This window comes from Marmota marmota, unplaced genomic scaffold, assembly GCF_001458135.2.
Source record: "Marmota marmota marmota unplaced genomic scaffold, marMar, whole genome shotgun sequence".
In the NCBI taxonomy this organism is placed as follows: domain Eukaryota; kingdom Metazoa; phylum Chordata; class Mammalia; order Rodentia; family Sciuridae; genus Marmota; species Marmota marmota.
Window position 1 is genome coordinate 2984219 of NW_026000000.1, and position 27855 is coordinate 3012073.

A 27855-nucleotide genomic window follows, 5' to 3' on the forward strand; every position below is an offset into this window, starting at 1 on the left:
GGGGGGGGGGGGGGGGGGGGGAGTATGCCTAATGCTAAAGTGAGTTGTGTAATCTCTGGGGGTCATCTTGGCAGGCAGCCTGCCCTCTCCCAGTTTAGGTCACTTAGCTATTGTGGGATCATCTCACTAAAAACTTCATACTCTTCTAGTGGAATCCTCAGTGTCTAGTGCTTCACACATGACTCTGGACAACAAGCATTTAAATACTGCCTGACACCTGACGCTAGCCTGAATTAATTCAAATTCAGGTTGACAACTGATTGGCAGTTTATAGCTTTAAGACACTTAAGCTGGACTGCAGTTCAGTGGTAAAGCACATACCTAGCATGTGCAAGGCCCTAGGTTCAATCAACAGCAAAAACACACTGAAATAATAATAATAATAATAATAATAAAGGCATTTAAGAAGATTATGTCTTTTTTTTTCTGCTCAAGAACCCTGCAAAGTGGTTGCTAGCAGGTGTCATTATCATTTTGCAGATGAGGAAACTGAGATGCAGGTTATTTGTCCAAGTCACATACACCGCTAGGAAGTGATAAAGTGCCCACCCAGGAATGCACTGTGTCTAAGTCACACTTTCCCTTTGGGAAACTATCAACCTCATTGGCTGATTACCTCACAGATGCCACCTACAAACAGGAGAGTTTACACTTTCTTTTCAGAATTTCAAATTCCATATTCCAGTGAAATACTGTTAGAAGTAGGCAGGATGTTATATATAGGGGCCCAGGGCTTGGTCCAAGAGCTTAACCAGCTGTTCGAAGACACACAATTAGCAGCAAAACCTAAAAGAGAACATGGGCCACACTCCTGTCCTTTCCCTTTCCCCTGCCTACATATATGCTATTCACTCAACTCTTTGGGGATATGTGCTTAAGATTCCATAATCTAATGAGAGATAAATATGTAATAATGATGAAGAACCACCATTTTTTTTTTGTTTCCTCTAACTTTGTTTCCTCTAACAAAGTTTTCTTTACTTCTGGGAGTTCCATGCTCCATTTTACTCCTGTCCTCTGTCCCAGAGCTTCTGTTTGGCTCCCGTTTAAATGTAGATCTCCAGGCCTCAGCCCAGATACTCTGGCTCAGATGAGCCCCATGAATGTACATATTAAACTAGTGATTGATCCTGGTGATAATGATTATGTGTTTATCCCATACTATAGGAAACTAAGCTTGAACTCACTATTTCAAGACTTGGATGGGAAAAACATTGGCTAATTACATTTAAGGAACAATTTACCCTTTGTAAATCTATCCCAAAGACCAGCTATAATAACTGGCTAACAGCCAATCAGCCCAAATCAGCAATATTATCACAGAACCTAGAGTCTTCCAATGATTATGCATTTCTTTAGAAAAGGGATTCTCCATTTAGTGATCCTGGGGAAACCCATGTTTTGCAGAAGTGCTGAGGAAACATGATGTCTAACCTTGGATGCTTTGTTTAATGGCCTGACCTTCCACACCATGGGCCAGCCTGCTTGACCAAAGACTTCTGTTCTGTGTGTTGACCTGTAGTTATTGATGTCCATTAATGTATGTAACTTTCTTGACCTCCTGAAACAAGGACACCAGGCAGACACAATCTGCTTAAGGAAAATGAGGCAAAATTGTCATGTTGTAATATTCCTGAAATGTGCTAAAGCAAGACTAGAGCCAAAGAACTTCCCTTATCTCATGCATCTTATCTGTTCTTTTCTTAAAATAAATTAGAAAAGCTTTCTGAAAATAACAAAGTCTGAGATGGTCATTGCAGCTCTTTTTAAGGTTTTGGGGAAAAGAGGAAGTTGCTTAACTACATTCCTGAGCTCCCACTACACATAGAGAGACAAAATGCCCCAGATATTTGCAACCTAATGGTGACAATGTGGCAAATGTGAGAAAATTAAGAGCTTAGGAAAGGTAATTGTACTGAGGGAATCACTAGAAAGGTTGGAATGTCCTCTGCCTGGAAAATTTCCTCTTACAAAGTTTGCTGTAGATGAATTTTGACCAGGCTTTTGAAGTAAGGCCAGGACATGATTTAGCAGAATAAGAAAAGGGAAAGCATCCTGGGCTATGGAAATATGTGAGAACTTAAGAGACTGGACCATATGAATTTGTGTGATGTGAAGAAAGAGAAAACTTGGACATTCTGAACCGAACATTTGTGAAGCTTGGAGTGAACATTGCAGGAAGATAACAAGTAAATGTGGTGGCAGGAAGCCTTTCAATGTTCATGCTCTCCTAATAGTTTAATTTTTTGTAGCTACATAAAGGGAAACAAGCCAGCTGGTACAAGATAAGTAGATACTATCTGCTGGGATGCTAGAATATACCACCCAGAAGGATGCTCCTTTGGCATAAGGATTACTTTGAGCTGAAACCAATGAGAGAGAGAGAGAGAGAGAGAGAGAGAGAGAGAGAGAGAGAGAGAAAGCTTTCTGTCCTCCACCTAGTTTTTTTAAAAAAGAAATTCATAAATTTACAAAGGTGTCTCCTCCCCTCACTACCTGGAAGAACAAAGTTGGATTGCCAGTTATGACCTTAGACCCCTATATTGCCGAGAGACAGGCACAGAGGAATCTACACAACAAACTACTAGCTTTTATCTACCATTAGTTTCCCATATATTTTGGCTTTTCCATAATTGACACTCTTAGGTACTCAAGGTCCTTTTCCTTTGTCTTGCTACTACCCTCAAAATTTATTATTCTTTCTGGAAGATGCTACTTAAGTCAGAGTTCTAAACCACCTTTTTGAGTATTGCTCATTCCCTGGATGTCTCCCATGTGTATCTGAGTTAAATATGTCAATAGGTTTCCATTGCTTTTTGGAAGATTAATGTCTTTTGTTGTGGGATAAGAACTCAGAAGGGTAGAGGGGAAATTATTTTTTTTTTCTTGTTGTACAATGCAAAAATACGTCGATGCATAGTCCAAATTTTGATAGGGCCTTTGATAGGAAAAACAAGAATTAGAAATAAGATGCTGAAATAAGAAAAACCCTTTTAGTCTAACCTAGAAGGCAATTAGAAACTGTAGTATTGTTACTAAAAGCTTGGTCCTTGTCCCTGATGCCCATCCAATAATAAGGAGAAAAAGGAAAAAGTTTTATTCAGAAAAAAGAAGTATTGCTTTGCTAGCAAAGGAGAAAGAAGCAGAGGGGACTGCTATTCAAAAGGCTGTGATTCTGCCCATCAGGGGAAACGGGGTGATTCAAAGGCTATATTCCACGTGTTCTCTGTCAGAATTGTAATTCACTTGTTAATTTGGGAGATAGTCATTTCTGTGATCTTCTAGTGCCATCCCCAAAGTTTGCATACTTAGTCCTTGTGGTGGGTGTGTGCTCTGGGACAGCTAACTCTGCCTAGGATGGGGAAGAAAGGTAATCTTGTTTCCCCTGAGATTAGAAAGTAGAAGAGATGTTAAGGAGGATGTTACATCATTGTAATAAATTACAGAAAAGAGGAATTTTTCAGAAAACTGCAAGAATGTATAGCTATTTGTATATTGTACATTTTCATTCATTGTAAGCCACACAAGGATACCAGACTGATTACTCCAGAATCTGCCTCCTTTTTACCAAAAATGTTAAAATCCAAGTTTGCCCATTCACCTTCTTTACTAGCCTTCCATGAGAATGACATTTTGTGGCAGATGAAAACACAAACTTAATTCTCAAAGGACAGAAACTTGCCAACTCTACTGTGATCCAAAAGAATTTACTGTTGGCCTAGGTCCATGGGACCAGGCTATTTGAGCAATGGCAGGCACTGCTGAAATAGTTTAACTTCCCAAAATGACTTCTAGGAGAGGGACAAAAATTACCTGACTCTCTACAAAACCAGTTATGTTTAAAAAAAATTAAAATTCTCATTACAATTCTAACTATAACCCTCCTAGGAAGTCTGTTTAACTCCTTACTCACAAAGGGTAAGAAACGATGTCACTTTTCTTATTATCTATGTAACCAGTATTAACCTTGGGGTCATGAGAACCACTAAATAAGTGTTAGTTCTGTTCCGCTTTGGAAATAAATCTGGACTACCTTGGACATTATCAGGCACTTCCTCCAATTCTGTGCTCTTTAAAACTGCCCAGAAAATTGGTGAAGATTTCTTTGTGGAATCTGCTGTACATCCTAGTAATCTCCTTACTTCAGACTCTGAAATAGTGCATGACACTCTTATATTCAGACACTTGGTATCTGGGACAAAGACTTCATCAAAGACAATAAACCAAGAGCTTTTGTTACTCCTTTCTAAGTGAAAATCACAGAGCCACATTCAAGAAGCTGATAACACAACAGAAGAAGGAGGCACACCTGACCTCCCCCTAGCTGAGACTGCCCTCTTCCCTCTTTCCCTTTTATACCAACTCTTGAGATTATTTCATACTTCTGCCATTTTAAAATTTTTATCCATTGAATGCTGTAGGATGGCATGTCAGAAATCACTGGAGTTGTGATTGGACTGATTGCCTTATTTGTACATCAGAGTTAATAAATTGTATACCCACAGTGCTATGGTTTGAATGTGAGGTGTCCCCCAAAGCTCCTGTGTTGATGCAGGAATGTTTGGAGGGAAAATGATTGGACTGGGAGAGGTGTGACCTAATCAGTTCATCCTAGTTCAAATGAACCAACTGGGTGGTAACTGTAGGCAGGTGAGACTGGAAGAGGTAGGTCACTGGGGGGCGTGGCCTGGAAGGGTTTATCTTCCCTGGGACCCCCCCACACACACACACATCTCTGCATCCTGGTGGCCCTGAATGCAGCCTGCTTCTGTGCTATGCCCTTCCACCCTGGTGTACTGCCTCATCATGGGAACCCCCCAGCAGTGGAGTCAGACTAAACCTTTGAAATCATGACTAAACCTCTGAAAGGGTGAGCCAAAATAAACTCTTCCCCCTTGAAGTTGTTCCTATTGGTCATTGTGGTCACAACAATAAAACATTAACTAACATATTCAGAAAGAATTTATTTAGCCTGTTCCCCTTTTGCGATTTCTACTTTCTTTTTAAAAGTAGAGGAGCTAGGAACTCCAAACTAACACATTAATAATAGGCAGGAGCTGAGTGATGGCTGATGTCTTTATAGGAGACCTGTTCATCAGAAGTACCACTTGTTCTTTTCATTCTTCCCTTGTTTACGGACTCCATTGCTGGGGAACACCCTTGGTGAGGCAGAACACCAGGGCAGAAGGGCATAGTACAGAAGCACGCTCCATTCAACGCCACCATGAAGCAGAGGTGGGAGAGGTGTCCCAAGGAAGATGAACCCTTCCAGGCCACGCCTCCAGTGACCTACCTCTTCCAGTCTCACCTGCCTACAGTTACCACCCAGTTGGTTCATTTGAACTAGGATGAACTGATTAGGTCACACCTCTCACAGTCCAATCATTTCCCCTCCAAACATTCCTGCATTAACACAGGAGCTTTGGGGGACACCTCACATTCAAACCATAGCACTGTGGGTATACCATTTGTCATTCTTATCTTGTAGGCATTTGAATTTGCAAATCGTGTCCTAGATTTTGGGACATAGATGACTGATGCATGGTGAAAAATATCATATATAGTTTATATGAAATTAAACTAAAGAAATTAAAAAGTATATGTTTTATTCTATTTACCTAAAGAAATTAAGAAGTAGAAATTCAATGCAGCAGTAATAATCCTGCCATTTATAATTTTCTGGACCACCATTAGCAAACCCTGATTTCAAGGCTTGTAGTTTCCATCAACTAGTAATACCTAGCACTTTCTCACAGCTACTGAGCAAATGCTGAGGACAAAGGGAAGATTGTGTAGAATGTTAGAACTAAAGAAAACTCACAGGCAAATTAGCCTGAAGCCTTCATTATAATATGAGTAATTGAGATCCAGAGGTGTAAAGATCTTGTCCCAGGTCACAAGGGCTTCTTTGTGGAACCATCAAAATGATGGGTCTTCACACCTGGGCCCTTGGTCCTTCTCTGTAGTTGGTCTCCTCTTGCAGGTGCCAAGTTTTCCTCTGATGTGTGTAAACTAGGTAAATCTTAATTGTTAAAAGCTTCACACTCTTACTGCAGACTATTTCGTATTTGTAACAGTTAATGCTGATGAAGGGACAGAGATGAGCACTGACATTTAGACTCTCAGCAAGGTGCCACTTCACTGTGTCAAAAGGTTCGAGAGTCAGATTTAAAGGGTACTTAAAGGTCTCTTGAAATCTCATGTAAAACAAAAATACTTTCTGTAATAGCCCTGAAACCATCTTGCTGCCTCTGAACCAATTCTATGGACATAGCACACACTGCCCCCAAAGCAATCTTTCCTTCATGTTATTAGGTTGTTTGTTAGAAACTTAACCTATATTTCTAGGTGAAGGTAAATGAGATCTGTTTCCTTGTAGATGTAATCTATACTAGTTATACTTTCATATTTAATACACAGGCTGCTGAAGCAAGTATTCATTTCTGACTAAACCTTTTCAGCTACTTAGAGATGCTGCTGTTTGCGGTCAGGTTTCTAGGTCCCTCACAATCCTTGCCACATTACTGGGTATTTCCGGAATTATTAAAACTTAACACTGTGTTGATCATGCCCAGAGAAACCAACAGGTCTCTTAGCTGCAGCCTTGCCAAAGCCAAGCAGGGATGTAGGGAACAGAGACTTTCTGTGTCTTACAAACACAGAAATAATAAAATACTTTCCTCTTGGGAAAACAGCTTTGTCACTACTTCAGGGTGATTGTTGAGTTTCTGAACTACCTTTTACACCATAAACTCTGAATAGTTCATCTGCTGAAACTCTTGCTGATGGTTTAAACCTCAGCTTGTCTTTCCTCTATTGTTTCTCCAAAGTGAGTGGCTTTAATAAGTGTGGTTCCTTTTTCCACCTTCCCAAGTGGGAGCATGGTTGCCTCTTTCCTGTTTCCTGTGCAAAACATCCTATGTTTGAGGATGCACTGTTCCTCCAAGCACGCAACTGTTCCTCCAAGCATGCAACTGGTCTTCTTCACTTTAACTTCGGGTCCAAAGTCATGCTGAACTGACCCTGAATTTTATACCTGTCACTCAGTAATGTTATGAATTTGGATAAGTTGCTTAAATTCTTCTCAGCCTCAAGTACCTAATTTTAAAAATGGATCTATTAATAGTACAGTTGATGCAAAATGCTAAGTGAGTGCATGGTACATGCTAATTGCTTAATAAATGTTTGGTTTTTATTGTTAATTATGGCATTGTATCTCTGAAGTGTCCAGTTGTGCTCATGGGCCATAATAGTCCTCTACACATGGCCATATAGGTCCCAGAATCCTTTCCTTCCCAACATACCCATTTCTCTAGTTGGTGCAGTTGATATTTTCTGCACCTTTCTCCCACAGTGTCTATGACTTGTTTCAAAGCACTATATATATATATATATCCTTCTTGTATGGCTTTTTTCTCTTCCAATATGCTAGGTTCCAATTCCCAAAACACTCCATGGTGGTAACATCAGCAGTTCTATATTTATTTACTGTTTTGTGTCCAGAGGATCCATGATTTGCCTTCCGGATTAAATAAGTGACAGTCAGTCTCCACAGAAGTTCAGTATACTGACCCCTTCACCATGGTGTGTATACTCAGTGAATCAGAATAAACCTGGAAAGCCCCGGCCATTATATGGTTCTGCCCCCTTCAATTCTTTGAGAGCTTCTCAAATTTTGTAATGGATAAGAAGCATTGAGGACTCTATCCAAAGCCAGATAATTTACATAGATACTGTGCCCTCAAGGAGGTGAAGCATAACTTCCCATTCTTTAAGTGTAGCTATACATAATGACTTCCATACAAGAGGAGAGTATGGACAGGCTTGAGGAAAGAGAAAATTTACAGATGAATAGATGAGTATTAGTAGTGGTAAACCATCTTGATAACCTGTACCCTTGATGCAAAGTGGTGGGAAGGGTCTTAACTAGGGTCTTGCCCTGAAAACATAACCTGAGTCTAATCATAGGGGAAACATCAGACAAACCCAGACTGAGGGATATTTTATAAAATACCTGACCAGTATTCCTCAAAACTGTCAAGGTCATTAAAAATAAGGAAAGTCTGAGAAACTGTTTTGGCTAAGAGCAATGTGGCGTTCTGCGTGAGCTTCTACAAAATAAAAGGAAAAATAAGTTAAAACAGAAGAAATTCCAATAAAGCACTGACTTTAATTAGTAATAATGTATAAATATTCGTTCATTGATTATGACAAATGTGTGATACTGCTGTATGGGAGAAACTAAGTGTAGGGTCTATAAAAACTCTCCGGTCTATCATCTCAATTTTTCTGTAAACTTAAATCTAATGTAAAATGATTAGTTTATTTAAGAAAATTGATCCCAGGGATTGTGACTTAGGAAGTTGAGGGGGAATCATCCTTATGTATTATTAACACACTCTCTTGTTAATTCTGATACAGAGAATTCATAGGCCTTGCTTGGAGAACCCTCTATTCTACATTCTGTTCTGAAGTTTCTGACCTTTGGCTACACATTAGACACTAGCTCTGCTTTAACTGGTCTAGAATGTAGCCTGGGCGTAGGGATTTTTAAATGCCCTTTAGGCAATTTCAATTGCAGCCAAGTACAAAACTCACTAATATGGTAGTCACTAGCTACATGTAATTGTTCAAACTGAAATTTAATTAAGATAGAATAAAATTCAAAAATTCCAATCCTGCACACATTTCAACCATCAGTAGTCACATGTGGTTAGTTCTGCTGTGTTAGAGGATGCTGATAGTGAACATTTCCATCACTGCTGATGAGCACCCTCTGTTTACTCAGCTCTGGACTGGGTTCCAAAGGGAATGAAAATTTGTCCCAGTTCTCAAAGGATTTATAGTGAATCATCACTAAATACATAACAAGATGGTGTGTGGTATTTGAATAACATGCCTGGAGTTCATTCTTAAATGTGTGCTTATAGCTTGGAATTTGTTTTATAGTTTCCCTGAACTGCAACCAAGTGGCCAGACACTGTTTTTCTAATTGCTCAATAATTCCTTAGATATACGGCTGTCAGCCCCAAGAGCTATCTGGCCACTCGAATGGAGTTTTCTTTGTGCATACACATACATACTCATCCAGTGCTGCTTTCTCTCACTGAAGAGACTTGGAATGGATATAAAAGTATAAATCTTGAACTCAAACAATGAGACTATGAATCATACTCAGAAATTTATTTCAGTCACAGTCTTCCCTGGCTAGTGTCAAAGATTCTTTTAAAACACTTGTAAGAAAAACTAAATCTTAAGTCCTCTTTATTATGTCTTTTTATGTCATCATAGTCTGATTCCTATTAGGGTTATGGATGTATACTACTATTATCAAAGAATAAATGATGCAAGAATCATAGGGTGATTTAAAAAAAATTTAGTTGTAGATGGACACAATACCTTTATTTATTGATCTTTATGTGGAGCTGAGGATAGAACCCAGGGCCTCATATATGCTAGTCAATTGCTGTACCACTGAGCCACAACCCCAGCCCTCATAAAGATGATTATCAAGATTCTTCTGTTTGATTTTTAAAGGAACAGTCATTTCGTCAAGATGTCAGGGATGACATAGACACTGCTTGAGACAGAAATGATAGTGGAGGGGATCCTACCTTTACTCAATCAGGAAAATATGGAATTTTTGCTTCACATGACCCCTTGTGATGAAAACTGTTGGATTAATACCAAATGCCCAACTCTATGTTGTACTATGTAGTCTTCATATTTTAGCATTCAAGCACTTGTATTTTATGGTTGGTAGAAATGAGGTACAGTTCACAAAATCCTGAGTAATACAGAGATACTCTGTTATGATTTAGTATTAAGCTATTTAGGTTTTTATAATGATGGCTGGGTGTGGTGGTGCATGATTGTAATCCCAGTGATTTGGGAGGCTGAGGCAGGAGGAGTGCAAGTTTGAGACCAGCCTGGGCAATTTAATAAGGCCCTTAGCAACTTGGTGAGACTCTGTCTCAAAATAAAATGAAAAGGACTGGGGATGTAGCTCAGTGGTAAAATATCCCTGGGTTTAATCCCCAGTCCCTCCTCCCACAAAAAAATTCTAATTACCAACAACGAAATTCCTCAAAGATAAATATGCACATATGTATGTGTCTACCACAAATCAAATGAGTGAACAGCTGATCACAGCTGTAAATTAAGGCCTTTCATTCTGGAACTTTTCTCACATGTCAACAGTCCAGAAATACTCATGGTATCCATCAAAAATATTTCTATTATGAATTGATTTATAATCTTGGCTTGGAGGAAAGTAGTAGAGAAGCATAAAGCCATTGAAGTTATTCACTGATGCTTGAGAATGACAGCTAATGTTTTTGAGGAATGATGGGGTCCCCTGATCTGCATTCCTGTCAAAAGAGTTTATGGGAGAGAGGAGGAGGCTTCCTCCCCACCTTCTCTTTTCTCTCCAACTAATTTTGTGACAGAGTGCCTGGTAGTCTTTCTGGCCAAAGGATGGCTCCTTATCATGCTGCTAGATTGCTCAGTGAAAAATTAATAGACAGATCTAATGTACCAAAGGATTAAAGTGGTTATGGTAAAGCTTACATTCTATCTTTGAAACAGGGCCCATTAGTTCTGTATCTATACCTCAACTCTTGTTTCCATTAAGCACCACTCAAGAACTCGATTTGTTAACATGGGGTGACTGCCATAAAGACTCCCTCTACCTATCTGTGGGCAACTGAACTCATAGCTTTCTTTGTTGCAAGCCTCCTTTGCAGGAGAGTTTTTAAAGGTCCCTGCTAGTCAGAGGCAGCCCCGTTCTGCTCTAAGTTCCCTAGGAAGTAGCCTGAAAGGCCAGCCAGACAGCAGGCTGACATCTCCTGAGGAATGTGCAAACTGTGCCTGCATCTGCCCTATAATACTAGCCCAGTGTCTCTGGGCACTCCAGCAGTTGTTCTGAAGACTTGAACTGTTTATCTCCCACGGGCAGCTGAGCTGCCTCCCATTTCACAAGCAGAGCAGTGGAATGCAGTGGAAGAGACTCCAGCCTCCAGCCACCCAGATGAGAGAGTTTTGTGCTGAGGTCCCTATATGGTTGTGTTAGACTGAACGATGGGCTCCAGTCCGTCTTTGCTCCTTGTTTGGGAAGCAAGTGGGAGGGGAGCAGAACAAGGGGCTATATAACACTTCAGTGTTCAGCTTCCCTGGACACCACCCACCCAGAGTGGAGAAGCCGAGCCAAGCACCATCAGGGTAAGTGGTACCCGCCCAGGGATGTGACTTAAGAGATTCCACTGGCTCTTGTATTATCCAATATAATCAGACATTGTCTGCAAGGTTTTGGATAGGCTCATGCAATCTGATATTTTTGAATGAAGATCGTACCATTAATATGATTATAGCTTTTGGCTCTCGTGATTTAACATCTGAGACAAGGTTTAGATGCAGGTTGGATGGTGGAGGAAGCAGAGAGGAAGATGGAATGAATTTTATTCATGCATATCACCTGTGAAAGCTGTTTGTACTAAACCAACAGCTCAGATTTTGTAGCACGTTCTAGGGATAAAGACTAGCTCTTTATAGTAAATTACACATTTATTTATATTTAGGCAGTGGAAACTCCGGAATTTATTTTATAGTTCAAATTTAGTGTGGAATTTTCATTGGACTGTATTTTAGGTGCAGCTGATGCTTTTGGAAGTGGATTTTAGAAGTGAACAGAGGGTAATTTGATTTTGACTGAATTTATGTATTGCTTGTGGATTCCCCCGGATCTAATTAGTAGTATCTTATATTGGAAATGTGTGTCTCTTGAGTGTATCTGTGAACTTATTTGTTAGGATCTGCATCATTGGTCGTTTTCGGCAGAACTCAGCAAGCAACCAACTTAAATTTTTCTCTGCAGAGAAAGAGGGAGGGAGCCGAGCTTGCATCTGACAGCTGTGTGTCCCAGCAGAGGGAGGTCTGGTTTGCATTTCTCTCAGCCTCAAGTTCCCCCCCCAGCCTGGTGAGGCAAGTGTGACTGTGGAGCCGGCCCTGCCACCCCAGAACTTTGCTGTAAATCAGGGTTTGGCAGCGTCAACCAGAACTGGACCACAGTTTTCACGCTGAGATTTTCCTTCCGTTTGTGACTCATGACTAAATATGGTTTGTGTTTCAAGACCAAGGAGCTGGGAAAAGTACCATTCCTTCCTTCTCCCCGCCCCCCCCCACCCCCCGCCCCATCTAACTACTCATTTTTGGCACAAGATGGACTGTACTTGGTTGGAGCAAACCCCCTGACCCGGGTGCAGTTCCAAAAGCAGACATTGGAGAGAACATGTTTTACCTAATTAGGAAATGCTTTGCTGCGAACCAAGCTGCTCATTTCAGGTTTGATAAGAGTTGTTTGTAAACCATCAAATCAGCTCTCTCTGGGGACACAGACTTCTTACAGATGACAGTGCTCCTTTTGGAGATTCTAAAATTCTTCCTGGACATTTTTCACCAAATATAAATATATTTACTGAATTTTGAGGTTTTTTTTTTTTTTTCCTTTCTGCATTCTTGCTAATGCTATGGGATCAACCTACTTTTTCTGAGTATATTCAAACACTTCCCCCAAAACATCACTGCCCAACAAAAGGCTTATTAGGAATATCTCTTCCTATTTTCAGAGAGCATCCTAATTTTAAATATTTTATCCTGTGATCAGCTGTTACTGTCCATTTGGAGACTAGGCTTAGCACATCCACAGCCTGCCTGCTGATCCCCTGCGGCCGGCTGCCTTTGACATATGCTCAGCACTCAGTGCTTCTTCTGTTGCATCTCCCTTATAGTTCCTACCTGTGTTGGAATGTCTCTGGATCTGTTAGGAAGGAAGCCAAATAATCAGTGTCTGAAAAGGGAAGGGAAGCTGGGTGGAGGGAGAACAAACCATTTATAAATTCCATTTTCCATTTTGCAAGTGGAATACACACATTGAAGATTTTCATTCTGATCTTGAGTTGTGTGAAAAGAAACCAAAGATTAGAAACAAAAATATCATAATAATGATGATAGTCATATAATAATGGCGATTATGATGAAACAGACATTTATGGAGAATTTATAATGTATATGAACAATTTATTATTTTAAATATTTCTTTAAAAATGTAGTCTTCATATGAACTCTTTGAGCTATCTACCAATATTTTGGCTGTTTTATAGTTCAGAAGACTCTAATTTTGAGATGTTGGATAACTTGCTAAATCACATAACTTTTAAGTCGTAGAGACTGGAGGCAAATCCTAGCAGTCACGGTCACTATGTAATCTCCAGAATCCTCAGTGTGTCAGTCTGTGGATCTTGGACAAGCCACTTCAATGCCCTGAGCCTGGAGTTCCTTGTCAGTTGGAGACAATTTTGTAAGCCTTGATCTTAAAATATGTCATCTCAACTGAGGTTTATATTCTTTTCAAAGGACTATACTACATGGAGCTCTGCTCTGGAATTTCTGACCATTTGAGATGATATAGCATTGATTTTGTGAGAATGATCTGGCAAAACTCCAGATCATTAATAGAAAAAAAAGAAAACTTTTTTTTCCTACTTCCTAGAAATTTCCTTAACAGAATCGCCATTTATACGTAGGTCTGGAGTAACAATAAGTTCACCCATTTAAAAGAAGAATCTGAACGGGGGATGTGGCTCAGTGGTTAAACATTTGCCTAGCATGCACAAGGCAAGGCCCTGAATTTGATCCCCAGCACTGCAAAATAAAATAAAATAAAAACAGAAGAATCATCTTGCTCAACTTGATATCTTGAGATCTCAACGGCATCAATGCCAGGCAGAGAACTCTGATAGTACTTCTCTTCACAGACTATTTCTCGAATTCTGTTAGGAAAATGTAAAGACTCTTGGATTGGAAGCACAAGGTGGCCAACAGGCACCTGGTATCTGGCTGGGCTCTGCCTCAATGTCCTTTGTGTCCTTGAACAAATCACTTTACACTTGTAAAACTGAGAGCACTGGATGAAAACATCTACTATTATGCCTTCAGTTTCACACAGTTGTATTGGTACTTCTGCTTCCAGACTTCATCAAAGAATCCAAGCTTAAAAGTGGGCTGTTTAAAATATTGTTTTATAACCAAAGGAATTTATAAAATTAGAGAATATAGCAGAACTCAGGGAAGATAGTTACAAACTGCTACAAAAGCAACCATTTCCAAATATCCGCAGTCAATATCTTGATAAGTATATGTAATCTTTATGGACAAAAATACTACTTTCTCTAACCTTTTATTACTACATAAGAATATTCTGTCATCTTCTTTTTATTTATCTTTCTTAATGGCAGCAAATATTCTACTACGTGAAATGTAATTTCAATAGACTCACCCTTGCTTGTTGAATTTTTAGATTAAAGGTGACTTTTATTAATGAAGAATAAGTGTAATGCCTAAAATTTTAAGTACCATCTTAGGAAATCTTGACTCATTTTAACATTGCTCTGAAGGTCAAGTAAAAGTCCTCAGGATCCAAAAAGAGACCATTATATTGAACATTTATGTTAACTAAACATCTAAGCAGTTTAACATTTCCAAAGTTTCACATGCTGTTCATCTCCCAGAATTTTGGGGAGTGTTTTTTAGGAAAAAAAAATTGAAAAGTATAACATATCTGGAAAAATATGTTTGGGTTAATACAGAAAGTTCTAGGTGCTTCCTAAATAGTATGTAATGTGTCCCTGTGAAGATTGAGTCTCGGAGGCTGGAAGCTCAGCCTATCTTTAAAGTGCTGGTAAGAATATGTGATGTGCCAGTCATTGTGTTGAGGGCCAGTGATACAAACATGTAAGTCAGAGTTTTGGATTATCAAAACCTTACAGTACTTTAAGGTAAAAAGGTTGTGTGATAGATAAGTCAGGGGAAAGCCTGAAACAGAGGAGGGGCCCAAACCCACTCTGGAGATGGAAGCCATTCGCTAAGTGCTTAATAACGGCTCTTTTACACCTACTGCTTCTTCCCTGTTTTATGTAGAAACCTGTGAATCCGTTCCAGTCATGTGTGAAGAAGAGGACAGCACTGCCCTGGTGTGTGACAATGGTTCTGGGCTCTGTAAAGCTGGCTTTGCTGGGGACGATGCTCCCAGGGCTGTTTTCCCATCTATTGTGGGACGTCCCAGACATCAGGTGAGTGAAATTCTGAGAACAGCAAGAGAATAGGGCTATAGGTTAGATCCCTCTCTGCCCATGTGTACCCACAAATTGTCTGTTGCTCTCTGCTCAGTAACCTGTTAAAAATATATCGGTGATGGATTGAGGATATGGCTCAGCAGTAGAGTGATTTCCTAACATGTGTGATAACCCTGGGATCTATCTCCAGTGCCACAAAAATATATAGAGAGATGGATAGATAGAGTGATAGATAGGTAGATAGATAGAATGATCCATGTCTAGGAGTAAATGCCAGTTTCATATAAAATACAGATTGTTTGGTGGGTGGGTGTCTATCAGATATAGTCGGACCCTTTTTCATATGTTCTTTTTGTCTAAATATCATCATTGTCATCATCATCATAAACACTTTTGAGTTATCCTATGTAAACCATATCTACTCTTTGAAAAGAACCTAAAATAAAGATCCAGGTCACTCAACTTCAGAGAGCTTGGTATTAGATAAAAACAACATTGATATCAATGTCTTTTTATGTGATGTTAGCTGTCATTAAAATACATCTTCATAGTCACTAAGTAATTTTACATATTATGTATAAACAAAATATTGGTGGCAGCCATTTGGTAAAAACTAGGTGGTTTCATCTCAGAAATTCTACCTCACATCCAAAATGTATTTTGTGTATTAAGCCCATCTGCTTGATGGTTATGGCTCTCCATTTGGTGTATATTCATGAGAATAAGTCACAGAAGCCTCTTCTGATGGATGAAATCTGTCTTTTTCTTGAACTCTGCACAATGGACATATTTTATACAAGACAAATATTATATGATTTATAGTGGCCATAGTTATTTTGCAATTCTAAAACAGTCACTCCAGAGCAATTTAAAATCCACTGAGGATTTTTTTTAAAACATCACCTTAATGATTTAGAAAAAAGCAGCTAACTAGTTTAGGCAATTATAATAGTTGATTGCTATGATAGTTAATAGCAGTCTGCTATGATGGTGAGCAAGACAGACATAACCTCTGCCCTAACAGATCTCATCAAGAAACATAGAAGTTTATGGGCTGGGGATATAGCTCAGTTGGTGAGTGCTTGCCTTGCATACACAAGGCCATGGGTTCAATCCCCAGCACACACACACACACAAAAAAAAGACCATATAAGTTAAAAAAAAAACACAGTGTAAAGTTGCCACTCCCACAGCATCCTCTGCTGCTTAAAGGCTGGTTCTTGTCTGTTTCCTGTCAACTAAGGAACTTTGCAAAGTGACAATGACTCATATTATTGCTACTAAAAAGGAGCCTCCTGTCTCAATGTTTTAACCCTCTGTGAGCTGGTTGCAACCAATTTGCAAGTGTTGGGAGAAACTGACTTGTGCTGTGTTGAACCTTTTCAGGGAGTGATGGTGGGAATGGGACAAAAAGACAGCTACGTAGGTGATGAAGCACAGAGCAAAAGAGGAATCCTGACCTTAAAGTACCCGATAGAACATGGCATCATCACCAACTGGGACGACATGGAAAAGGTACCAGGAAGTTTGCTCCAGGTTGAGACCCCAGCTTGCATAATTCCCACGGTCCCTGATTCAAAACAACATGCTACTTCTGGGGAACATAACTGGCTCATTTTTCTCAATTGCACTTTTATTTGTTAATGTTTATTCTAGACTATTACTCAATAGGGAAAAATAACACTGAAATACTTCTTCTAAAACAACAACAAAAAAAAATTCCCTTGCCTACCAGATTGTGTAAACAACTTAGAGGGGAGGAGTTTTATTGATTAGAGAAGCAGCCCTTTGCTAGTGGTGGGAATTAACGGCCCAGTCCATTCCTCATGTCATCTGGACCACCCTCATAGGACAAGCGTTGCATGAGCATTGGCCTAGGGAATGACCCTCCTTGACACTCTCCTCAGAGGCTGTGTGGGCATTCCTTCAGTGCAACTTAGCTAAAGAGGAGTTGAAACCCGTTCTTGAAAGCTTTTCATTAATTCACCCCAAGAGTTTAAATAAAAAGTATTATAATTTTTACTGTTGAAAAAGGGAACTGTGATGTTGTGGATTTGGTAACATTCTTGAACACTCCTCCACATACTGAAGCACAATCATAGCTGACAAAAGTTTTAAATTAATATTTAAAGGATGACCTTTCTGCATTGCATTAAGTGAAGCCCTATCTCCAAAACACTTTTAAAAGAGCTAATAAAGAGAAAAGGCTAAATTATAGGATTTTGATATTTGATATTAGGTATTTTAAAGAAATACCAGTGATCAATGAATAAGCATAAGGAATGATAAGAAAGTGACAAAAATATTAAGTGCAGGGGACTGGGAATATAGCTCTATGACACAGCATTCACACTTAACATGTGTGAGACCCTGAGTTCCACCCCTAACATCAAAAAAAATGTAATTAAAAAGTACATCTTGCATTTTATTTATCTATTGGCTCACCAAACTCACTTTGACACGCATACTCTCATACACATTTACCAATTTTAAATAAAAACACAGTGTTTCTAGAATTCATTAGTAATTTAATACCTACATCTATATTTCTCTACAAAAATTGCCTATAAATTGGTTCACCTCATTTAAGATTATGGGTTTGAAAAGATGGCAGTTTGCACTGAGGAGAAGACGCTAACATCAGTGGGAAACGGCTTTTTACAAGTTTCTCTGTGGAGCTGACAGCATTTAGAATGGATGCTCCCAGAGAGAGATTAGTAGAATAATTTTTTTTTTTTAATTTCTAACATTTAAATCCAAAGAAAATTCTGGAAGGATGGAAGAAGAGATGGACTGGCAGTTTTTTGTTTTTTTGGGTTTTTTAATATTTAGTTTTTAGTTGTAGTTGGACACAATATCTTTAATTTTTTTATTTTTTATGTGGTGCTAAGGATCGAACCCAAGGCCTTGCACATGCTAGGCGAGTGCTCTACCACTGAGCCACAACCCCAGCCCAGATTGGCAGTTTTTTAAAGGTAACCACGGTACACAATCTGACTGGGGGGGGAGGGTTCTTAAGTGCTCTGCTCCCCCACCCTCGCCCTGGCCATTTTAAAAGACAAACATGTTTATCAAATCGAACATCTAGTTTGTGGGATGAGTGTGGAGAGTTCAGGAGCAGCTTTCCACGGATCCTTAGAGTGGATTTCAATTTCAAGGTTCCTAAACCACCTTTGTGTGCCCTGCCCCCTTCTTATCAAAGAAGCAGAACTGTCAAGTGTCTCTTTTCCTTTCTAGAGACCCACAATTTCAAACCAAGGAAACAGAAACTTTTGTTAATTTATAAGCTTTCACTAGCAGTCTTTATTTTGTTTTGTTTGGATTCTAGGTGAATCTTGTCTTCCTGGTGCTGGTAGAGAATTTTCATGCTTTTAAAAATTAACTCATGTTGCCCTGTTTATAATAATGTGCTCTTTGGGGCATCTGGGCATTAAAAAGGACTCTCAACCATAAAGTAAATGTATTTTTACCCAAAGCACATTCACATAAACACGCTGTATATAAAATGGCATGAGATTTTTTTAGAAGCACCTGAAGGCCAAACGCCTGTCCCTGAATGGAAGACCCAGATTCTGTGGACAGAGGCCAGCTTCTGACAGCCCTAGGGGGCAGAGAGGGAAGCAGGAGGCAGACTTGTTCTCTTCTGCACCCACACGCAGCAAAGAACAGTTTCTCTAAAAGCATTAAAAGTGGCAATTGGGTTTTGAGGTCAGCCTCATTTGTTTATTCATGTATGCATTCATTCTCATTTTATTTACTAAATTAAAATTTTAGTAACTAAAATGGAAGGAGAAGGTGAAGAAGATACAGTTGAATAATAATAAAATTTGCTCTGGTCTAGGTATTGACTAGTAACTCCAGGGTTATCTTACTTAATTAATTCACATAAAGACTTGATGGGGTACATTCTAATTATTCTCATCTCCCTATACCCAGTGGTGAGACTAGAGCTGAGAACAGTTAAAAACTTGCCAAGCTCCCTAACTACAAAGTGGCTGAACTGAGATTTGAAGCCAGAGTTTGCTGTAGAGTCTGTGCCCTTGATACTCCACCACCCAGCCTCACAGACCTGGGCCTGGGGTTTTGCTCAGTCATTTACCAGATGTGAACCTTTGCACAGAGTACTAACACTCTTTGTGGTAAGTCTCTGCATCTGCACAAATATGAGCATGTGAGGAGGACTTGTGGCATTCCCTTGGCCCTGGTTTAATCTAGCTCCTTCTGGTCCCTTGTCGGTGTCTGCACTGCCCAGCAACATCACCTCATGTGTTTCTCCTCTGTCTCCCCTGCTCCCTAGATCTGGCACCACTCCTTCTACAATGAGCTTCGTGTTGCCCCTGAAGAGCATCCAACCCTGCTCACTGAGGCACCCCTGAACCCCAAGGCCAACCGGGAGAAAATGACCCAGGTAAATAATGGCTTAGGCACCTAGGACTTTGGGGGTTGGGAAAAGTCCTATAAGAATATAGCTACACAGGACAACAGAGAGAGGACCCCAGTCAGCAATCCACAACAGACTGACCATTTTCCAGAAGCTAAGAAATCCCAAAGGCCAGGAACGTCTTGATGGTATTCACATATTTAGTGCAAAATAGATCTTTTATCTCCACGAAAATTTAGAAGATCTAATCAAGAAGGGACATGATTATGTTACTATTTCTATGGAGGAGTGATTTCAAAATGCAGTACGACATATAGTAGGACAGATCTAGGCTTGAAAATGGATGTGTCATTTATCAGTTATATAAAGAGCCCGCTTAATTTCTCAGAGCCTAAGTTTCCTTGTCTATTAGTTGGGAATCATAGTAGTACTATTAATTTTCAAATGATTGCTGTGAAGGCTAATGATCCAAATGATAAACATGTATCATGGTAATTGAACATGAAACAAATAATTAAAGTTGTCATTATTGTTACCTGTCTGATGCTCAAGACCTTACAGCCGGAGCCCATCTAGCCCACTAGCCATAGAAAGTTTCTGGTTTGGATGAGCTATTAAATCACAACATCTAATGTCAATTTGGCTCTTACTGTGGTCAAGCATAGGACTAGGTATTTTGCATGCACTGTCTCTTTAAATCCTAACACCATGAAGCAGCAATTACTATGCTGACTAATTGATTGAAGAAATCAAGACTCAGATACATTAAGTGATTTCCCCAAGATCACAGACCTGGGAGAGGCAGAGTATTGACCCTGGAACTGACTCATGGTCTTCGTCCTTGGAGAATGACATGTGTAAATCCTGCAGGTCCCTTTCCAGAAGAGCTCTTGGTGCTCACACCAGTGCCCCTGAGGTTCTTCTCCACAGCAGAGCCCAAGTGGTCTGGGAATGACTCACAAGCTGTTGTTCTGATGACAATTTCTGTTCCTCTAAATGGCATGTAGGCAGAAAAATGGTTGAGAATCATGGCTCTTTAGCAAATTCCAGGCATTCTGAGTCACAGACCAGGGAGGGTAGTATGGATGGGGAAATCAAGGCCCATTGACATCTTCTGGTGCATGAGTGACCTGGAGGTGCTCTGGTTCTCGGGCAAACTGCATAAACTGGGGCACTGGCATTCATTATGTGGTCCTGTCACTGGAATGCAGTTCCTTTCTGCCATGAAGCAGAACCTTCCTACTGCAGCCAGAGTGGCCTCATTCCAGGGTGAGGGTTGGTATATAAAAAAGGATGAAATGGAAGCACAGACAGATTCACACAATCAGGGGTACTCCCAACCAGTCTGAGCATCAGACTTTGAAAAGCCTCAGGTTTAAAAGGTCTCTTTCTTTTTTTATTTTGTTTTTGTACTGAGGAGTGGAGCCAGGGGCACTTAACTACCAAGCCACATCTCCAGCTATTATTATTATTTTATTTAGAGACAGGTCTTGCTGAGTTGCTTAGGCCATCACTAAGTTGCTGAGGATGGCTTTGAGGTCATGATCCTCCTACCTTAGCCTCCCTACCACTGAGATTACAGGTGTATGCCACCATGCCCGGCATAAAAGGTCTCTTTTTTTAAGCCAGAGAAATCAAAACTGGATATTGTCTTTTCTTTTTCTTTTAGCTTTTATATAGTTAATAAGTCTTAGACTTTCTATTCTGGATGAAACTAAAAGCTCATCTAGTCTAAACCCCTCCTCTGAAAGATGGTGGAATGAGATGGACATCATTACCCTAGGTACATGTATGATGACACGAATGGTGTGACTCTACTTTGTGCACAACCAGAGAAATGAAAAATTGTGCTCTGTGTACTACAAATTAAAAAGCATTCTGCTGTCATGTATAACAAATTAGAATAAATAAATAAACTTTAAAAATAAATAAATAAACCCCTCCTCTGTTTATAGTTGAGAAACCTGGAATGAAGCCCACATCAGTAGACTATCAATTTGGTGACTTCTCACAGGTCACACTCAAGGCAGGGCCAGGATCAAAGCCACAAGCTAGACCCTCATTTCTCCTGGCCAAGTCTTGCATGCCTACTACTCCCCGTCTTCTCTATCAGGTCACCGATATGATGGTCTCTCCATTAGTACCTTCATTTCTCCTTGGCTCTTCATTACCTTGGTCTCTGCAGCCCAGAGCCAGATGGTCCCGTCTGCATTCATCATGGAGGAACATTCTTTGAACATTCTTTGTAAGACTGGCACATCACTAATTTAGCTCTTTGAATTATTTTGCAGATTATGTTTGAGACCTTCAATGTTCCAGCCATGTATGTGGCTATTCAGGCAGTGCTGTCCCTCTATGCCTCTGGACGTACAACTGGTAGGTGGCTGGAATGGGAGCCTTGATCAGATGCATATACCATGAGTTATGGTATTCGATGGTTATAAACGTGGTTCATGACAGATAAGGGGTGAGTTAGAATTGGTAGGATTGATCTCAGCCCTCAAAAGATCCTCTCGCCTTTTCAAGATAATCCCCAGACATCTTATTTCTAGCAGGAATTTCTCTAGCAGGAAGTTTCCATCTTCTTGTTTTTTCCCAATCCCTGAACTACCTTCTCTCTTCCATCAAATACCTTCTTTCTTCCTTTCAAATAAAAGGCTTATAAAGTCCCCTTCCCCAAAAACCTTCTACTACACCAGTAAGTGACTGCCCACCACCTGCTGCAGTGACTTGTATCATGCCCGTTGTCCCCCAGGCATTGTGCTGGATTCTGGAGATGGTGTTACCCACAACGTGCCCATCTATGAGGGGTATGCCCTGCCCCATGCCATCATGCGTCTGGACCTGGCTGGCCGAGATCTCACCGACTACCTCATGAAGATCCTGACGGAGCGTGGCTATTCCTTTGTGACTACTGGTGAGGCCTGTGGGAAATAAAAGCCAGGGGGTGTAGGGCAGCATGTTCTTCAGGGGAACTTACAGGACCACTGTGACTATGCAGGGAGATGATGGGATGGAGACTTGACGATGGCAAGGCCTGATTCTATGCACAAAGCAAAGCATAGTTTCATTGGCTATGTTGAATTGCTAAATTATTATACACTACTTCGGGGAATTTCTTTGAGAACAGTTATAATTGCCTCGTATTGTGAGCCGGAGTTGTAATACTTGAATATTTTAAAATCTCCATTAGCAAATACAAAAGACTATATAGAAGATGAAGATAAAATGGTGTGGTGATTGGCAATCTTTGGCAACTCTAAACAGGACTTAAGTCCAAATTCTACTCACTAGCTATGTCTTTGGACACGTTTACTAACCTTGCTAACCTTGATAAGCCATAGTTTCTTTATCTGAAAAATGGAGAAGAGCCTAAATTCCTACTCTCATGATTGTAAGGAATGTGACATAAAATAATCCATGTGGAAAACCTAGCAGAGCATAAGCATTCAGCCATTGTTAGCTATTATTAACACTGGCCAGGCAGGTCTGTCAAAGCTGCTGTCACACACTCTCTCTCCATAAGAGGGCAGTGTCAGACATTGCTAGAAACATGGAGACAGTTCCTGCACTCTAGCTGCTTATACAGCCCTCACCAATTTGGCATTATCCAAATGTACTGATTTCTGGACGCGCCTGAGGTGTATTTCAGGCTCCAAGTTTGAGCCCTGGTGATATTAAAGTCTCCTTTTGCAGTATGAAGTTGAGTTAATTTCATTCCCACTCCCCATAAGGGATCCCAAAATACCTCCCAAAAGTTCCTAGGGATTCCTATGTAATTAGTAGCTCAGAGCTTCAGAGCACAGGAGTCTGCCCACTTCTCCCATATCTCCTTCCATATGCACCACTGGAGCCTCCAGGACAGGACTGGTCCTGAGCCAGCACCTACCTCTTTCCAGAAAGTGGCAAATGTGCCTAGGGTTTGAGCTACGATCTATCTGGAACAGGCAGCAAAGATCTTGAAGGCTTCTGGAAAACTGTGGGTCCTCTGAGGAGCTGATTCTGCATAAGACTGAAGTGGAGCAGGTAGATCTTTAGCATCTGTGTAAATCCTAATGTGTGCTGTAACATCTGCATGTGTTTGACAGCTGAACGTGAGATCGTCCGAGACATCAAGGAGAAGCTGTGCTATGTAGCCCTGGACTTTGAAAATGAGATGGCCACTGCTGCGTCCTCCTCCTCACTTGAGAAGAGCTACGAGCTGCCTGACGGGCAGGTGATCACCATTGGCAATGAACGCTTCCGCTGCCCAGAGACCCTCTTCCAGCCGTCCTTCATTGGTAGGCAACAAAAAACCCTTCCCCAGGAAGGGGAGACACCCTCTTTTCCTGCATCCAGCAGCCTGTGGCTACCAAAGCCCATATGCATGTGAGATGTGTCAGGGACCCGAGACCAAAGACATTTCTAAACCAGGGAAAAGAAGTATCATGTTTCCAAGATGAGAAGGTGGAAGAAGCCCAGGAAAGGAGTTTTCTTCCTAGGAAGACACTATGTGGAGATCAAGCCAAAAGCCTTAAATCTGTGCTTAGAAGCCAGTGGGATGGTTGGGGAAGATGTGCTCAGTGCTTAGTCTTTGGGAACAGTGTGGGGCAGAGAGAAATGGACAAGCATTGACTTGGGGAGACTTTATTGTACATCACACTCCTCACAATCTCGAGAGTTGGGGTGGCATAGGTTTTTACAGAGCTAGCCTCTGGGAGTGGAGACCGTGGGTTTAAGACTTTGTTCTTATTTCATGAGCTTGGGAAAGTCACTTAACTTCCCCACGCCTCAGTGTCTTCATGTATAAATGAAGACTGTTTAGATATCATTAGTAATTAATAATTAGGTGCTAGTACCATTGTTAGTATTAGATCACAGCACTGCAAAAGGTGAAGAGCCACCTGAAGGTTTTTCCAAAAGGCCCACCTCAGAAATTTAAAAAAAAAAAATTTTGACAAAAAAGTATCGAGACTGAAGAAAAAAATGAGTCTTTGTCCAAATAGGAAGAAACACTTTTCTAATGATTCAGTCCTATTTAGATTTGAGTGGGCGTAGGAGGCAGCAGCTATAGAGAGATGAGAGAGTTCTGAGTGATGACTGTGACATTGGCTAGGTGTGGGACCTTCTACAGGGAATCTGAAAGCTTTTTCTCTGATTTAAATCATGTACAGTAGAGCATCTATTTAAAACTTGGTATTAGCATGTTGTAGTCCCATTGTGGAGGTGCAGCAGGACTTCCCCATTAGACAGAGGCAGAAGGACATGGAGCATAACAAGACTCTTTTGGTCTCTCAGATGAGTGACTTCTAGATTATTACACCTACCTAGGCTCATCCTGTGTAAGATCATCCAAGTGCTCAAGTCAGGTCTTTCTGTCTAACCTGAGTGTTGCCCCCACCCAAGGACTATGGCCTATGTTTCTTTTCAGGGATGGAGTCTGCTGGCATACATGAAACCACCTACAACAGCATCATGAAGTGTGACATTGACATCAGGAAGGACCTCTATGCTAACAACGTCCTCTCAGGGGGCACCACCATGTACCCAGGCATTGCAGACCGGATGCAAAAGGAGATCACGGCCCTTGCGCCCAGCACCATGAAGATCAAGGTACTGTTCAGTGACAGTCCCCAGGCTATGCCACCAGGGGTGTCAGCCCCATAACCAGATGGAAAGGACTCTTTTGAGGCCACATCCTGGTCATATGCACTCATGGGTTCCAGGGCCAGCCAGTGGGTAAAATTACACACGTCCCATACTTTATTGAAGTCAATCCAGTTCATAAGAGAAACTACATTATTTTATACAAATTTTGTTCTACACTTATGCTTGTTTATCAGCCTCTTTCTGCAGCTGCCATCGAGGTCCATGCAGCTCCCCACATGCCTATATCTCTTCAGAACATATATTTTGTTGTTTTACCTCATCACAAAAACAGGGTGTCTCACATGTAGAGCATTTTCTAAAACTACAGATGAGCCAGACATTTCTGAAGCAGTTTAAACCCTGTAGATTTAGTCGCTTGTATTCTTTCATGGCTAAATGTGACCACCAGTGGCCAGGAATTAGAGTCTTTTCTTGATCTCTCTGTCTGAAACATCTTTTGACTCAAATGCCTCAAAAGCACAGGATGACTCTGGCATGACCAGACTCAGTCCCTGAGCCACCCAGGTCCCTAAATGGTTTTGGCTTTGAGTTCCAAGCAAGGGAACTCAGAGATTAAATGGTGATGGTTCCTTTAGAAGGAAGTGTCCCCTGGCTGGTGACTCCTCAGAGGCTCTTATCGCTCTCTGAAATCAGAATGCTACACTGAGACCTTCTGACCCATGTCATAGGAAGCGAAAGTGGCAATTCTAGTGCAGTTCACACACATGCAAGGCAGTCACGACAAGCTCTCTGTTGTTTGCACTCCCTTCTCTCTTTAGCAAAGGATTTGCAACATAAGAGAATGGGCTAGACTTCAACACACGTTCTTTCTCTCTGTCTCGCTAGCCTCTGGGAAGTCCTGTGCTAAAAGACTTCAGGTGGGGAGAAGAGAGGCTTTCCTGAAAGGCATGTGTTCCTTGGATGTCTGCGGGATCAGCCCACAACCTCTTACTACCATACAGGAGGGAGGGGCTGCTGGGGGGTACACTTAAGCACCAAACTAGTGAGGTGGGGAGGTGGCTGAACAGAGAGAGGCTGTAGGGAGAGTTGGGCAATTCCTAGTTCTCCAAACTGATTTCTTGAATAGAACTGAAAGTGAAACTTTGGCCCCCTGCATGGCAACAGAGTACAGAGATCCTTTAAAAACTGTAGACAGTAAGATGACCCATTAGGGAAGAATGAAACCAGGTGAGGGAACTGTGGGAACTCTCTGTACTGTCTTTGCAACTTTACTGGAAATCTAAAACCACTGCCTGAAAAAAAAAAAAAAATCCACAACTAGGAGAACCCTGGTTTGAATATTGGGCCTGACTCTGACCAGTTGCTCTGCATTGGTTGTGACCAGTTACTTACACCTCTCTCAGCTTCTGTTTTCTCATATATAATGTGGGAACAATTTAATATTTATTCTTCAAGGTGGTAATGAGAATTAAGTGAGATAACGCATGGAAAATGTCTAACATGGTGCTTGGTATTTAGAGAGGGCTTAGTAAATGTCAGCTATTTGTATTTTAAAATAAATGTTCAATCAGAGCTTAAAGGAAAAAAGAAAGTTATCCCTTTAACTGCAGTTTCAGAAACACCTGTTGGTTGAAGCGTTCATTTCTATTGAAGAATCCCAGTCTGGAGTGGAATTTGGAGTTGCTCAGTTCTAGCTATTTGAGTTGCTACAGGACAAGACCTGGGGTCCAATTCAGTTTTCTCCTCCTAAACCATTCATTTACTTAATAATCGTATCCATGCTCTCACACATCTGGCCTGAGCTCTGGGAAAACTCAACTAGTATAGCTTAATGGGGACCCATTCCAGGGATTGTTCTTCCCAACTGGGACTATGGACGCTGAGTCCCCTTATGGCAGAGAATTTCTGAGAGCAGCAGTGGACTTCGGTGGGAAAAGATTTGAATAAAAGTTCTGGCACAGTTAAAACTTCTTAGAAGATGCTGGTGTTTGGTTCTACAGAAAGTGCGTGTCATGATGAGCTTTGAAGCACAGCTCATGGAAATTGAAGGACTTGTTTGTCAGGGCTTATATGGTGGTCACTCAGGACTGGTAGTCATCCCAGGATCGGGGGTCAACTTCCAGTTGGTTAAACAATGTGATAGAGAAAAGCTATGGGTGGTTTGGAACCGATTCCATGAAGGAAGCCAGAACAATAAATGGGTTCAGTGAGGAATCTCTAAGTACACGGCCTCCTCACCACCCAAGACTGCACAGAAAACAGCAGCCAAATCCACAAAATGTGGGCCATGGTAGAAATCCCCTGAGCTGCCTGATGGCATTAATGCACTTTCCTTTTCATCCTAACCCACAGATCATTGCCCCTCCGGAGCGCAAGTACTCTGTCTGGATCGGGGGCTCCATCCTGGCTTCTCTGTCCACCTTCCAGCAGATGTGGATCAGCAAACAGGAGTATGATGAGGCTGGGCCCTCCATCGTTCACCGCAAATGCTTCTAAAACACTTCCCTGCTCTCTGTTTCCAGCACACAACTGTGAATGTTTTGTGGAATAATGCCTTCAGTTCCTTTCTAAATCATTCCTAGCCAAATCTCTGACTTGTTACCTATTTGTTTTTTTAATAAATCTGAAATATGCTACCCATAACTTCTGAGCGTTGGCCTCTGATCAACACCCACTGATCACTTCTTTCCCTTAGGTTGACCTCACTCACTGAGCGTTGGCTCCCTCTAGTGGCCCATCCTAGATATAGCATGATTA

General features: G+C 40.9%; 1 protein-coding gene across 2 annotated transcripts; it reads left to right on the forward strand.

The window, feature by feature from the left end:
• Positions 1 to 11090: 11090 nt before the first annotated feature.
• On the forward strand, positions 11091 to 27741 carry Acta2 (actin alpha 2, smooth muscle). Of its 2 annotated transcripts, none has more exons than XM_015498861.2 (9): positions 11091 to 11220; positions 14974 to 15125; positions 16515 to 16643; positions 19426 to 19536; positions 21801 to 21885; positions 22265 to 22426; positions 23598 to 23789; positions 24920 to 25101; positions 27451 to 27741. In XM_015498861.2, exons 2-9 carry the CDS (start codon positions 14997 to 14999, stop codon positions 27592 to 27594), a joined length of 1134 nt encoding a protein of 377 aa, XP_015354347.1. In that variant the 5' UTR covers positions 11091 to 11220; positions 14974 to 14996; the 3' UTR covers positions 27595 to 27741. The 2 variants fall into 2 exon arrangements, with proteins under 2 accessions (XP_015354347.1, XP_048663376.1); XM_048807419.1 differs by lacking the exon at positions 11091 to 11220 and adding an exon at positions 11914 to 11929.
• Positions 27742 to 27855: the final 114 nt, after the last annotated feature.

Excerpts from the sequence above, each read along its gene's own strand:
- Acta2 (XM_015498861.2), top strand. The coding sequence starts at position 14,997 with ATGTGTGAAGAAGAGGACAGCACTGCCCTGGTGTGTGACAATGGTTCT. Across the intron at positions 16,644-19,425 it reads ACTGGGACGACATGGAAAAG|ATCTGGCACCACTCCTTCTA; the intron begins GTACCAGGAAGT and ends CCTGCTCCCTAG. Across the intron at positions 22,427-23,597 it reads CTATTCCTTTGTGACTACTG|CTGAACGTGAGATCGTCCGA; the intron begins GTGAGGCCTGTG and ends TGTGTTTGACAG.